General features: G+C 37.2%; 1 protein-coding gene across 1 annotated transcript; it reads right to left on the bottom strand.

Annotated features, from left to right (window-relative positions):
• Positions 1 to 964: 964 nt before the first annotated feature.
• Positions 965 to 14331, bottom strand: OTOR (otoraplin). Its single transcript, XM_001382076.4, has 4 exons — positions 7765 to 14331; positions 7272 to 7411; positions 5124 to 5234; positions 965 to 2818 (listed from the first exon to the last, which is right to left on the bottom strand). The coding sequence occupies exons 1-4, from the start codon at positions 7889 to 7891 to the stop codon at positions 2795 to 2797; spliced, it is 402 nt and encodes a 133-aa protein (XP_001382113.2). The 5' UTR covers positions 7892 to 14331; the 3' UTR covers positions 965 to 2794.
• Between the last annotated feature and the right edge of the window lie 95 nt (positions 14332 to 14426).

The following is a 14426-nucleotide window of genomic DNA, read 5'->3' on the forward strand; positions in this document are numbered from 1 at the left end:
ACAAAGTGGGACTGAAGTCTTTGCTTTTGTTTCAACAACAGGTGGTATTCTCTAGGCATGGTAAGGTGCTATTGCCAAGGCAATAGAGTTCAGAGTCACAGGAATTGAAAAGCTGATAGTGCATGACAGACTTGGAAAGAGGATGCAAAGATCGGGACTTGAGTTACCTGGGAGTCCTAGGCTTTCCTGTTCCTCCCTGCTGGTGCCTTCCCTCCTGGATCACCATCCATCTATTCTGCATATATCTTGCATGCACATGGTTGCTTGCATATTGTCTACTCCATTAGAATGTGAAATCCTTGACAACAGATCCATGTGTGTGCTTTGTATCCGTCGTGCCTCAGCATGTTATGTTTTTTGACTGGTCACTATGCTACAAGACTCCTTTAGACTAAAAGCTGACAATATTTCAGAAGTGGGTAGCCAAGCTGCTGATCCCTCTGTTTTCATTATTCTTATCTTCTTTCAAGATAAACTTTAGAGTTTGGGGGGGTGGGAGGATCGAAAAGGAGAGAGGAACAAAAAAGTAGGAAGCTCTTCTAATAACCAAGAAACATTTTCTGCTTAGAATAATTTTTCTGCCTCCCCCTATTCCTCTCATTAGAGATTCTCTGGGTAACAATTTCCTCTTTCAAAGTGCAAATATGCTGAGAGGGTTAAACTTAAACCAGTCATTCACACTAGAAAGCTGATTGCTTTAATAAGAATTTAATAACAGGTGATAGCCACACAGAGGAAATGAGAATTTTGATTGGGAATTGAATGGAGGAAAGGAAGGAAAGACTAATTTTGCAATATGAGATAGTTTCAAGGGACAACACCACCAAGGGAGGTTTTATGGGGGGAGGGCAGAATTTGGGCATCTAGAAGATCTATCATGATACTGGGTTCTTGAGGGATTGAGGGAAAAGGGTACAAAAATGTGGAACAGACAGGGAAGAGAGAGAATGAAAAAACAAACTGCTAAGGCTTTGCTCTTTACTTAGAGCCTTGATAGCATCTGGGAGCACTCAGGGACATTGAGCACTCACCAAACTAGGCATGCTTTAGACAATAGTTAGAGAAGCCGTGGTAACAATAGAACAATTATACAAGAATAATATTCATAGCAGCATGGACCAGATTTTCTCTTATGTGCAGAACACAGAAAGCAGAAAATGTAGTTAAACTCAAGTAAGGTCATGCCAGCAACATTCAGAGTCAAAAGGGTGATGGACTTGGAGACCAGAGACCTGACTTCAAATTTTGCTCTTAAGATGCACTAACTCTGACATACAGAGACTGTTTTTTCATCTCATCTGTGAAATGGGCATAATAATACTTGTACCACACTCCTCCTAGGGTTGTTATGAAAAAGATCCTTTGAAAGCCACAAAAGATTATATCTATTATTTTACTAAAACCTTTATTAACTTTTCTATATTCAAAGGCTAAAAAAATGCTTCCAAAGCACAAAGATTATAGTTTTTTAAAGAAACAGAGGTATTTTAATCACATGCAAATAAACAATTAGATCACAACTATATTTTTCAAAAGTTATATTTGTGCTATGTCATCAAAAGCCACTTTAAAGTTCAGTATAGAAAGTCCTCGAATAGCATCACTGAGAATTTCTGATGCATCATTTTATGACTAAAGGTATTTGTATATGAAAGGGAAATTTCATACAAATCAAATTACTTCAAAATACAAGACTAGAAACACTGGAAAAGCTGGAGAAAAAAAGTTTAACATGCAAGTTATATATTCAATAATTCAGGTCAATTCAATAGGCAGAGATGATGACAGATCATAGTAAACCCATGCTATGTTCAAAGAAATCATGGGCTCGGTGCTGTGGATATAAAGGAAAAAAGGATACAGTTCCTGCCCTTAAAGAGCTTATAGTCTTAAAGGGGGAGGCTGTATGATATATTTACAAATGAGTATAATAAAAAGACTGAGACAAAATACTCTGGAGAATTTTGAAGGAAAAGACTTCAGCTATAAGGGATGGGATGATGAGAGGAAAAACAAAGAAGGCTTCTTCGAAGAGGCAAGCATTTGAGCCTGGTCTTACCAAAAGAAAAGGATTTTAGTCGTCAAAGATGAGGAATTATGTTCCAGGAATCAGGGGAGGCAGAAGAGACACAGAATTTCTAATAATCCAGGCTAGCTTGAACAGAGAGTACTTAAAAGCCTTTGAACAATGTGAAGTGAGACTAATAAATTAAGTTAGAATCTAGATGCTGTGACTCCTTATATAAAGCAGTCTACCCCAATTTAAGGCATTCAGTCATAAAATACAGTTATAATGCGTCTAAAGGTCTCACTTTTTTTTAAAGGTCTTAAAACTTGGGAGGAAACATCACAGCAATTTAGAAGATGGGTTTGTTCAATTAAAACTAATTTGTAGAAATAGTTTCTAAGCCAAAGAGCAACTGTTAATTCTTCTCATAGGTTTCAATCCCTTAGCACCTTTAAATAGAATCAATACAATATGTTGTCCATCAAGGAATTTAAAGTCCCATTGCATAGGTAATGCCTAGTTTGTCTGTCCACTTGAGCTCCGAAAGAGCTGTGGAGAGAACATTTTATTTTATAGAAACTAAAATTCACATCTATCCAAGAACAGCAGAGCCAGGAAGAATGATTGGGATGTAGAAACAGCTCTGAATGTATAAACATTTTCACTATCAATAAGAAAACGAGGATTCTCTGGGTTGGCTGTGGGTGTTTGGTTTAGTTTGGGGAGATTGTGGTTATGTCTTAAATATCCAAGGTTTTCATCAGAAGTTTCCATGACTGTAAATATCTACTCGCAGAAGAAGTCGATGTCCTGAAATAGAAGTAAGAAAACAGTAACTCAGCTAGTAAAATAAAATAAAAATAAGCTCTTTAAGAGTTTGCTAAACCAAAAGGAACTATACCAGGATTCAAAGCTTGGTCCCCTGATTCCAAATCTAAGGCATCACAGGAACCTCCAACATTTAAGGATCAAAACCAATAATAAAAGTTTTCAAACTTTAAACTCTTTTAAAGTACTAGGCGATACAAATAGAACAAATAGAGCACTGGGTCAGGGGTCAAGAAGACCTGAGATTAAATCTAATTTCATATCCTTCCTAGCTATGTGACCCCAGGCAAGTTACTTAACCTCTATTTGCCTCAGTTTCATTATCTGTAAAATGGGGATAATAATGGCACCTACTTTCCAGGATTGTTGTGAGGATCCAATGAGATAATATTTGTAAATTGCTTGGCACCTCATATAAGCTTAATAAATGCTTGCTTTCTTCCTTCTTATCTTTTTGACAGATCTCTCCCTCTCTCTCAGCTTAATACCAAAAGCAGACAACAGGTGAGAAGCAATCTTGGAATTATTAGGAAATGGTCTTAAGTTACTCTGCCCAGCAAGCAGTAGGTGCCCTCCTGGAGAGCCCATTTCCAGTCTCTGCCAACAGAATGACTTTCCCCATGTCCAAACAACAACCTTGCTGAGTTAATGAAAAGGATTTTTTATTCCTGCCACTGGGTTTTTGGACTCTGGGACCCTGGAAGGGATACAGCTGTAATTTCATACATAAAGCAGAGTCTGTCTGCCTCAAAATAAGACATTCACAGATGGTTTCAAAATACTTTAATTTTCTATGTGGGTTAATCACTTCTTTTTCCTTCACTATACACAAAAATAAAGTCTAACTACTGGAACTGTTTCAGAACACATGGTTTAAGTCATGCAATTTGTGCCTTTTTTCATGGAATTGGCAAATTATCCTTTTTTTTTTGTCTAGTCCTTTGATTTTATTGGTATTGGGAATTTTTGAAGCAGATTGGCAACCTGTCTATATCTTCCTAAGATCTCAGATTCAGAGCTCAAAGAGACCTTGGGGTTCACTTGGTCCAAACCGCTTATTTTACAGATAAAGAAATTGAGACCCATAGAGGTGCCCCTATTTGCCCTGGGGCACAGAGGAAAGATGGATCAGAAGCTGAGAATTGGCTTCAAGAGTTCTGACTCCAAATGCAGTGCATTTTCTCCTGGGTCCTTTGAGTCCTAGTCTCCTGGGGCAGTTCATTTAAGAGCCTTGCCTCTGCAAATTCCACTTTGCCTAGCTTTAAGGCGAGCCCTCATATCTACTATACCATAGTAAATATTTTTCTAATATATATTTATAGCACATGTACGTGTGTGTCTTAAAAATATGGTTCTGTTTCATAGCAATAGAACTCCTAATAACATCCTATCTTGGTCATGTGGGTAGATGATATGAATAAACATTAGAAAAAAGATTTTTTTTTGGTACTTAAAATATTGTGGTACCTGTTGAATGGTTCCAAGTTTTAGTGGAAAGAGGGCAAAGATTAAAGGCAGGGAGCACTGCTCTTAGGTTCTATCTCTCACTCATTCCTCTGGTGTGAACACAGGCAAAGTATTCACTCAGCACACACAGAAGGCTCTAACACTCTAAGTTACCAATCTACATCCTTGAAGGAGTTTCCATACTGGAAGCTCCCTATAGTTATGATAATAATTGGTATTGTCAATTATCATCATTATCATTACTATCATTATAACTTTCATATAAAGCATTTTAAATTATTGAATAATTATTTTAATTAATAATAAAATTATGGAATTATAATATATAACAAATTATCTCATTGGAGTTTCACAACAACTCTGCAAGATCAGGACCTATTCTGCAGGTGAGGACATTGAAGCTCAGAGAAATTAAGTGACTTGTTCAGGTCATAGAGCAAAAGTCATCAGAGGCAAGATCTGAAGCTAAATCTTCCAGATGTCAGGTTTAGCACCCTCTTCATTATACCAAATTCTCTTTGGCATGGATCAAATTCCAGGTCCAGACCAATGCATGTATATATATTCATGCCTTGTGTCTAGTTGTACATATGCACATTTTATGGTACACATAGGCAAGTGTGTGTATATATTTAAGCATGTACACATGCCTATATGGTAAAGTATATAATTATATAACATATTAGTCATATATATCATAGTATAACATATTATAAGTTTATAATAATAAACTATTAATTAAAACGAGAAATACTATAACTCTAAAGCTATCTGTGCCGATACAGGGATCATATTTTCATGTACTTTCAAAATTGCTTACCGTTGTAGGAATTTCTTTGGTTGCTTCCTGGTAGACATGTTGCTCTTTGACCAAATCACTGGGAAAATACCCTACAATTCCCATTTCTTCTTCATAATGTTCACCATATACCTGAATTTGAGTATAGGAACTATTAGACATATTGATTCTATTTTTTTCTACATCTACATTGATTTTCAATCAATTCATTCTTTTATGGGTAGATGCAATGTGGACAAAGAGGGTTAAAGGGCAATTGGAGTTTGTCTAGAGCCCTCCAGCTAATGACAGATTTCCTCAAAGTAGCATGCATGAATTTTAGCAGAAGATAGTCCCAAGTCTATAAAAGTTACACAATTAGAATAATTAACAAGGTCTGTGGGCTAAAACTAGAGGATATTTCCTTTTAACAGAAATTAACTTTTTTAAAAATTTCATTTAAGAGACTTTTCAATCCCAGGGGATTCAAAGTAAATCAGTATTTTGGAATCTGATGCTAATGTAGACTCTAGTAATAGTATTTGGCTTGGCAGGAAAGGACAAATGTCTTTGAAGGTTTGGTTCAAAAGTTTTCACTTTGGTCTAGAAGCAGCTTCTTTGGGAAATCTTCACAAATATTTTCTACTGTTTTAAATATCATTAACTAATACTAATGCTGGGTCATGTGGTGTAGTGGACAGAAAGCCCATAATATCAAAGAGAGTTGGGCTGGAGAGAACATGGGGGGGTGGGGGGGACATGAGAGCTGGCTCCCAGGGTTTGAAGGGCTGTCCTCTGGAAGAGGACTGCTCTTGTGTTCTGCTCAGGGACAAAACTAGAAGCAATGGATTGAAGTTGAAAGGAGGAAGATTTAGGATTTTAGGGGGAAACTTCCTGACAATTAGAGCTATTCTGAAGTAGAATGAGTTGTCCTTAGAAAGTAGTCCTCTTCACTGGAGGTACTTATGAAAAGGTTAGATGGCAATATATTTGGTACATGGTCCAGGAATATTCTTGTTCCCTTATAGGCAAACTAAGAGTAAACGTGGAATAATGGGAAGCATGCTGGCCTCTGGGTCAGAAAGTCCTTATAACAATTCCCATTGTGTCATTTATTAGTGGTGTGATGCTTGGCAAGGCACAACCTCTCTGAGTCTTAGTTCCTCTTCTGTAAATTGGGTATAATATTAACAAGTACCTTGCAAACTTTATATTGCTAAGTAAATGCCAGTTATTATTATGGTGTCTGGATTCTTTCAAATGAATGAATCTGTGATTAAAAGTAGGATAGGATGCAGTTAAGAAGTTGCCCAGCTGGACCAATCAAGATATACCTGCCTCAAAAGCTTCCTCAGCCTTTTTGAAATAAAGTCAAAACCAAGAGGGGTGGATTAATTTCCCATGTTGACAACTAATGCTCATACCTACATATAACAGTTTATTGTCCCCTGGGGGAAAAAATCATCTAGACCCGGAGCTAGGACAAGACATTTTTGTGTACTAGAAAAGGTTGAAAATTCACTCCCTGGGGGTTACCATCCATCAGACTGAAAACATTTACAGTTAAAACATGCAACTTAATTCATCCCAAAATAAATGCCTACAAACCAGAGGGGGCAGAATTATCTAGCATTAAAAATGCATGCATTAAGGGCAGCTAGTTACCTCAGAAGATAGAGAACCCTGGCCTAGAGATAGAAGATGCTAGATTCAAATTTGGCCTCAAGAATTTCCTAGTTTTGTGACCCTGGGCAAGTCACTTAACCCCAATTGCCTAGCCTTGACCACTGTTCTGCCTTGGAACTAATATTTAGTATCGATTTTAAGACAGAAGGTTTAAAAAATGCATGCATCATAAAAATTGTAAGAAGTGTAATTTGTTGCACCATTTCCTTTGTGTTCTGCTCTAGACAAAAGTTACCTTCTTCACTCTCTTCTTAATTTTGGAGAGACCTACATAATTTTGTTCTGTATATGCCGGTGCTTTTTATATAGAATGAATATACAAAGAAAAAATGCATTTACATTCTGTGAAATTTTCATATTAATAGCACTCTACCTTGACATTTACCCTGTTATTAGTAAAGTTTAAAATAACAATGACTAGTTTTTAATGGAAATTCATCAAAAATAGACAAATAGTAACAACCTTACATAGCCATGATTGTGTATAATAAAATCTCATCTTACACTTCCAGCCCAAAATTCTCCAGCTTCATTTTCCTTCACTAGTTTTGAATAAACATAGATCTGCTGCCCCTTTTTAATGTTAATGAATCTACAGTCCGGGGCATTATAATCATCTTGAGCTTTAGCAAGAGAAATCGTATCTGGGGGGAAAAAGACATGGATACATTTATTGCATATGTTATGTTATAATAAATACAAAGTATGTATTAAAAACACTAATAAACCTAAGTTGACAAATACCATATTTAGGTCAAAATTTGCATTACATATCATACTTAAGTCACAAAAATTAAAAGGGAAAAAACTTCATTTTGCAGAAAAGTTAACAAAATACATTTCTGAAAAGAAAGAAACCATTTAAAAGATCAGAAAAAAATGCTAATCAAGCATACATTGGATAATTTTCATTAGAAAACACAATTAGATTTTATGCAAATATCTCCACATTCAATTATATAGTGCAATAATTTGAAAGGCACAGAATAATCCTTACAGACACACTCTTCATCTGCACAGAGCTTCTTGGTAGCAAGTTTTTCCATAAAAATTCCATGCACAACACAAGTTGCCAGAAGACTCAAAAGAAAAAGAAAAAATATCCTTTCCATGACCCTTTCCATTGTCTTTGCTGGTACCTCTCACCGTGGAATGTGGACCAGCTTCAGTAACTCCTGTCTTTTATGTAAAGTCTAAACATCTGGATAAATAATCTCAACCAATGGGATTGGAGGCCAACATTCCACTACTTCCTCAGCTTAAACTACACTCTGTGGACTTATTTACAAAGTATAATCTCCTCTACCCTTTCTTTGCAAAGATATGTTTGTTGGAGGTGTTTTGTGGCCATTGAAAACTAGAGTATTATTTAAGCTCCAATTTTTCAAAACATGCATTAAAAATAGCAATTTTGCTTTAAATTCTTTCCCACTCTTGTATGATGATCTGCTACTTACATTTGAAGGGATTTTTTTAAAATACACACCTGGATTTCTTTTCTTAAATTAAAATTAGAGGTCAGTAACATACCACACACAGATGTTTAGCCTTATAATTATCATTAATTCATTTGCCATGTGCTTTAAAGTCATCAAGCCAAATCCACAAGTATTTATTAATCACCCATTCTATGCCAGGCACTATGCTAGCACTGAGGACACAAAGAAATACAGAAAAAAAAATAGTCCTCTCTCTAAAGGATCTCACAGGATAAGACAAAATGTAAATAACTATTTACAGACAAGACATATACAGATTAAATTGGAAATAAAATCAGAGAGAAGGCACTAGCTTTAAGAGGGATTAGAAGAGTTATACAACCTCTGAAATAAATAAAATATATTTCAAACTGGATGTCCAGAGACCTCTCCAACTCAATATCATTTCCTTCAAACTTCTCTTTCTTCCATTTTCCCCTGTTTTTGTCACCACCATTCTTTATCAGGTTCATAACCTTAGCATTAGGCCCACATATGCAACTGATTGCCTAATCTTGTTCTTTCTACCTTCCAATCTTCCACATCTATTGCTTCTCTTTCCTCAAATAGCTCAGGCTTTTGCCACTTCTTTTCTAGATTATTGCAACAGAAAACCAATTGGTCTCTCTGTCTCAAATGTCCCACTACTCCAGCTCATCCTACACAATGCTGCCAAAGGAATTTTCCTGAAGTTCAAATCTGACCATGAGATTCCTCTACTCAGTCCTCTTTAGTCTCTTTCTTCCTATTTCCTTTAGAATCAAACACAGACCCTTATGTTTAGCTTTTAAATCCCTATAGCAACTGCCCTACCCAAGCTCATAAGATATTACTTCCTCTCCCATGTGGTAGTGCAGTCCAGAAAAACTGGCTTTTTCTTACTCTTCACCTGTTTCCATGCATCTGATTCTCTATGAATTCCACCTTGTACTTACTTCAAAATTCCTCTCTTCCTTCTAGAGCTCCCTGGAACCCACCTTCACCTTTTGGGATCCCTTAGTGCCTTCCCTCCCACATACTACCTTGTATTTATCTACTTTATATCTATTTGTATTTACTCATTTTGTATTCATGTTGTATGTATCAATTAATTAATACAATTTAAGCAAAAAAAAAAATTCTTGCCCTCAAGTGATATACATTCTAATAGGGGAGAAAGAAATGGTGCCAAGGTCCAGAGATAAGAGAGTAATAAAGCTAAGCTGGGCTGGGCTGGGGCTTTCCTCATCATGGACAATCTGGGAGGAACTCACAAATGGGAAAATGTCAGGGGTAGGGAATGTTCCCCGGGAAGAGAGAGAAAGAAGGAAAAGAGGAAATGTCTAGGGTAAGAAGGCAATTCAGGCATGGAATAGAAGACCGGAGAGCCAGAAGCAGTCAGGAAAATGAAAACCTGAATTGTCCTACTCAACATTTTACAGGCAAATCATTAGAAGGCAAATACAGGATTGATATTTGGAGACATGTTTTTAGAAATAATGACAGGAGGAATTCCATGGAGACTGGAACAACCTCCAGGAAGTGATACAGAGCTAAAGGAGCAGAACCAGGAAAACATTGTACACAGAGACTGATACATTGTGGTACAATCGAAGGTGATGGACTTCTCCATTAGTGTCAATGCAATTTCCCTGAACAATCTGCAGGGATCTAAAAAAAAATACTACCCACAAGCAGAGGATAAACTGTGGGAGTAAAAACACCGATGAAAAGCAACTGCTTGACTACAGGGTTGGAGGAGATAAGACTGAGGAGAGACTCTAAATGAACACTATAATGCAAATTCCAACAACAGGGAAATGGGTTTGAGTCAAGAACACGTGATAACCAGTGGAATCATGCGTCCGGCTATGGGAGAGGGAAAGGCTGGGGGGGGGGAGGAAAAGAAAATGATCTTTGTTTCCAGTGAATAATGTATGAAAATGACCAAATAAAATAATGTTTAAAAAAAAAAAGAAAGAATGACAGGTAGTGAAATTGATGAGCAAAACTGTATCTAAGGATATTTTAGTTAACAAAAATTTGTTTAAAAGGTTTAAAGGGCAATAGTAAAAGAAAAAAATGTTAATGACTTGTTTGTAGGTATGGTTACCCACATGCCTCTTCCCCCCACCCCCCCAAGAAAGGAGCAGAATATAGAATTCAGGTAGTTTATTTTAGACAGATGTTTTTGTAAAGCTCTGCTTACTTTACTGATTTGAGTTTAAAGAGGAAAACTAGAAGATATTGAAGGGGATCTGACAAATGAGATGTATCTCCAACAAATATAGAGGATTGAAGAAGCAACTATATTATAATGCTTGCAGTGGAGATCAACTTTCTCCTTTTGAAGCTTCCAGATTTCTTTCATACCCTCCCACTTTAATCCCCAAATTTTCTCCCACACTTTAGGAATCAGTTTCCATACCAAATGATGTCTGCCACTGTCTCTAGGCCCACATTCAACAACAACAAAAAAAATGGTATCTGTAACCTCGGTAGTATTTACTTTTGATGTTCTTTGATAGAATGTAGGCAGGGAACCCTATAATCTATCTGATCCTAGAGTAAACAGCTATAAAAACCTGGAAGCTAAGTTAAAAAAAAAGGAATAGTGGGACTTACAGAAATTTCCAATTTCATACCTCCTTGCCTTAAACTCCAATCATTAACCTTAATCTTGAAAAAAGCCTTACGGTCAAGACATGACGATGGCATAATCTTTTAAGTATTTCATAGTAGGTAGTTTGATTGAATGTATATCCAACCAAGGCTTTTTCCTCTAGTCACACCCTACCCAGGAAATGCACTAACTCCCAGAAGTCAGCTGTAGATTATTAAGACTCATATGAGAATTGGCAAATCCCCTGCAACTCTAGTGGCAAAGCAACGTTTCCCATTTGAATAGTATTTTCTTCTAAATTAGAAAAATAAAATTTCCCATTATATGAAAGGAATATATATAAAAAGAATGAATTATATATATATATATATATAAAGGAACATATAAATATCCACATTTACAGTGTTATACAAAGACATTAACTTGGTGAAACAGTGGATAGTGATGGGTCTGGAGTCAGGAAGATCTGAATTCAAATCTAGCCTTAGATACACTTAAGCTGTGTGACCCTGAGCAAGTCAATTAAGCTCTACCTGCCTCGTCCGGACAAAATGAGGATAATGGTAATCTCTACCTCTCATAGTTCTTTTGTGACAAAATGAGCTATTTATGAAGTACTTTGCAAACTTAACTCTATACAAATGCTATTATAATTGAGTGATTTGTCTTATAGCAAGGTTGCCTCACCTCAATGTCGTTTCTATAATAGATGGATGGGTCAATCTGGTTTAACTTCTAAAACTTAATTGCAGGGATAGTTAGGTGTTTCATTGGATAGAGTGCTAGGGCTGGAGACAGGAGGTCCTGGATTCAAATTTGACCTCAGATTCCTTTTAACTCTATGACCTTGAACAAGACACTTGATCCCCATTGCCTAGCCCTTACCACTCTTCTGGCTTGGAACCAATCCATAGTTCCAATTCTAAGGCAGAAAGTTAGGATTAAAAAACAAATAAACAAACAAGCAACTTTTACTATACTGCTCTTTCCTACATCCCTTTCCAGCTATTTGGATAAGATAGTGATTTGTAAGTAAGTAGCATTTATTAGTCCTGTCTAATACAAACCAAACTCTGTGCTAAACCCTGGGAATAAAAGAAAAGCAAAACACCCCCACCCCCACCAGACTTTGCTCTCAAGGAGCTCCCAATCGAACAGGGGAAACAACATACAAATAACTATGTACAAACAAGATGTAGATAGGATAAACTAAGGGTAATCTCGGAAGAAAGGCACCAAAATTAAGGATGTGGCAAGGCTTTTCGCAGATGATGGGGCTTCAGCTGAGCCTTGAATGAATGAATGAATGGAGCCAGGGAAGCTAGAGTGAAAATGAGAAGAGGTCAAAGAAAAGGCAATAGCAATCGTCTAGGCAGGAGGTAATAAGGGCCTGGACCAGGCTGGTGGCATCATCAGAGGAAAGAAGTCATCTATGAAATGTGAAGAAGTTAAATTGATGGGATTTGGCAATAGACTTGACGTGGGGAAGAGAGTGAGGAATTGAAGATAACACCCAAGTTTTGAGTCTGGGTCACTAAGAAGATGGTAAGTACCTTCAACAATAATAGGGAAATTAAGAAGGGAGAGGGTGGGGGGAAATACCAAGTTCAGTTTTGGACAGTGTTGTATTTAGGATGTCTATGTGATGTCCAGCTCAAGAACTGGATAAATAGTTCTGAGAGTCATCTGCCATGAAGATGATTAAATCTAGGGGAAACCAAGATCACCAAATGAAGCTGTTACTATAGGTATAAGGTTCCCCAGAAAAGAGCCTTGGGGGAACCCCATAGTAAGTGAGCTTGACTTGAAGGTCCAGCAAAGAGAACCAGGAGAGAGCAATATCATGAAAACCTTAAGGAAGAGATTATGAAGAAGAGGATGATAGACTATCAAATGTTATTTTAGAATAGTCAAGGATGAGGATTGGAGAAAGAACATTAGATTTGGCGACTAAGAGATCATATGGGATAGCTAGTTGGCTCAGTGGATTGAGAGTCAGGCCTGGAGATCTTGGGTTCAAACTAGGTCTCACAATTCCCAGCTGGGTGATCCTGGGCCAGTTACTTAACCCCCATTGCCTAGCTCTTACTGCTTTTCTGCCTTGGAACCAATACACAGTATTGATCTAAGACAAAAGGGCAAGGGTTAAAAAGAGAGATCATTAGTAACTTTAGATAGTAGTATCAAATGAGGTTGGAAGCCAGACTGTAAAGTGGAAATATATGTTAATGGAAGGATAAGGATTAGTGGAACAGGGTTCAGAATTGCAGGGCAGGGGAAGAGGTGAAATGAAAACAGCTTATGATTAGATGAAGAAAGCCAAGTTCATGGACTCAGGGGTAGAACAGCTGTAGGTGATGGTAAAACCAAGGAGATGACTCTATGGTGAAGTCCCCTAAGCAGAAGGGCAGGAGTTGGGAAGGAAAAACTGATCCAGAAACTGAACTCATTGAGCTATGAGTGTCTTAGAGGTCAGTAGATAATGCCTACCAGAATCTTGATTAGGTGATAAATATGGATTGAATGTCAAGGAACAAGAGGCTAATGAGTTCTGGTGGTGGAATGAGTCCTGGAGTGACAATGGTGAGCACAGACTAATCAAAATCCCTTGCTGAGACTAGGGAGTTGGGACCTATGAGTTTAAGTGCTACAATGGGCAGTCAGGGAAGCTGTCGTGTGGGAGTCAAGTCTCAATGAGTGCATGAAGGAAGCAAGAAAGGAAACAAGATTAAGGTGAAATCTAGCTTATTACCCACAGAGCACATTCCAGAAAGCAAGGGACGGGAAGAAGAGAGGGATGGGAATGAGAACAATCAGTAAAGAATGAAGAACAGGATTGAACAATGGCCAGCTGTGGATTCATAATCCCTGGGATGTGGTGGGTATGACTGGTTAGAAGTAGGTTAATGGTTGAGGAATGAATTCAGGAATTACAGAGGTTTGGCCCTGGGTAGAACTGTCACAAGCATCAGGCAGTTGTGTGTAGCTGACAAGTGGTATGGGATAGTGCCCAGGCAAGGCAAGGCAAGGCAAGCCCTGAGGAGACAAAAATGGCCAGAAAGGTTGCCTGGAGCACAACTGAGTGAAAAAGATACCCAATTAAGCTGAAAAAGAATTTTAATATTAGGCTTAAAAAAATACTAAGGTTCTTCAGTGGTGTTGTGGGATAGGAACAAAAGGTAACGGTTTGTTTTAAAGGAATTAATTTTAAAAGTTTAAATGAAGTTTGAAAAAATCTATCGACATTTATTTAGGGTTAAGCTTATCTAAAGATTCCAATCAGATGACAATGAGGTTTCTTTTAGTCTTGAGTCTCAGAACTTTGTAGTCAGCACTTTTTTCACTTATCCGCCCAAAAGGTAGGAAATTGTGACTAATTACCCTTTTCTTTTGCTCTGTAGGATCATCATTTTCTATCCCCATGAAAAAAAATTAGCTGCTTACTAATTTTCTCTCTCAAATACAAAATTTTTAACTATTTCAAAGCTCTTATTAGTCATCCCAAAATAAATGTGGTTAGGAAAACACAATTAAAATGTGGCTATAGAAAACATTACAATATAGAACAAGCTGAAAAAG

Source organism: Monodelphis domestica, chromosome 1 (genome assembly GCF_027887165.1).
Source record: "Monodelphis domestica isolate mMonDom1 chromosome 1, mMonDom1.pri, whole genome shotgun sequence".
Classification (NCBI taxonomy): Eukaryota; Metazoa; Chordata; class Mammalia; order Didelphimorphia; family Didelphidae; genus Monodelphis; species Monodelphis domestica.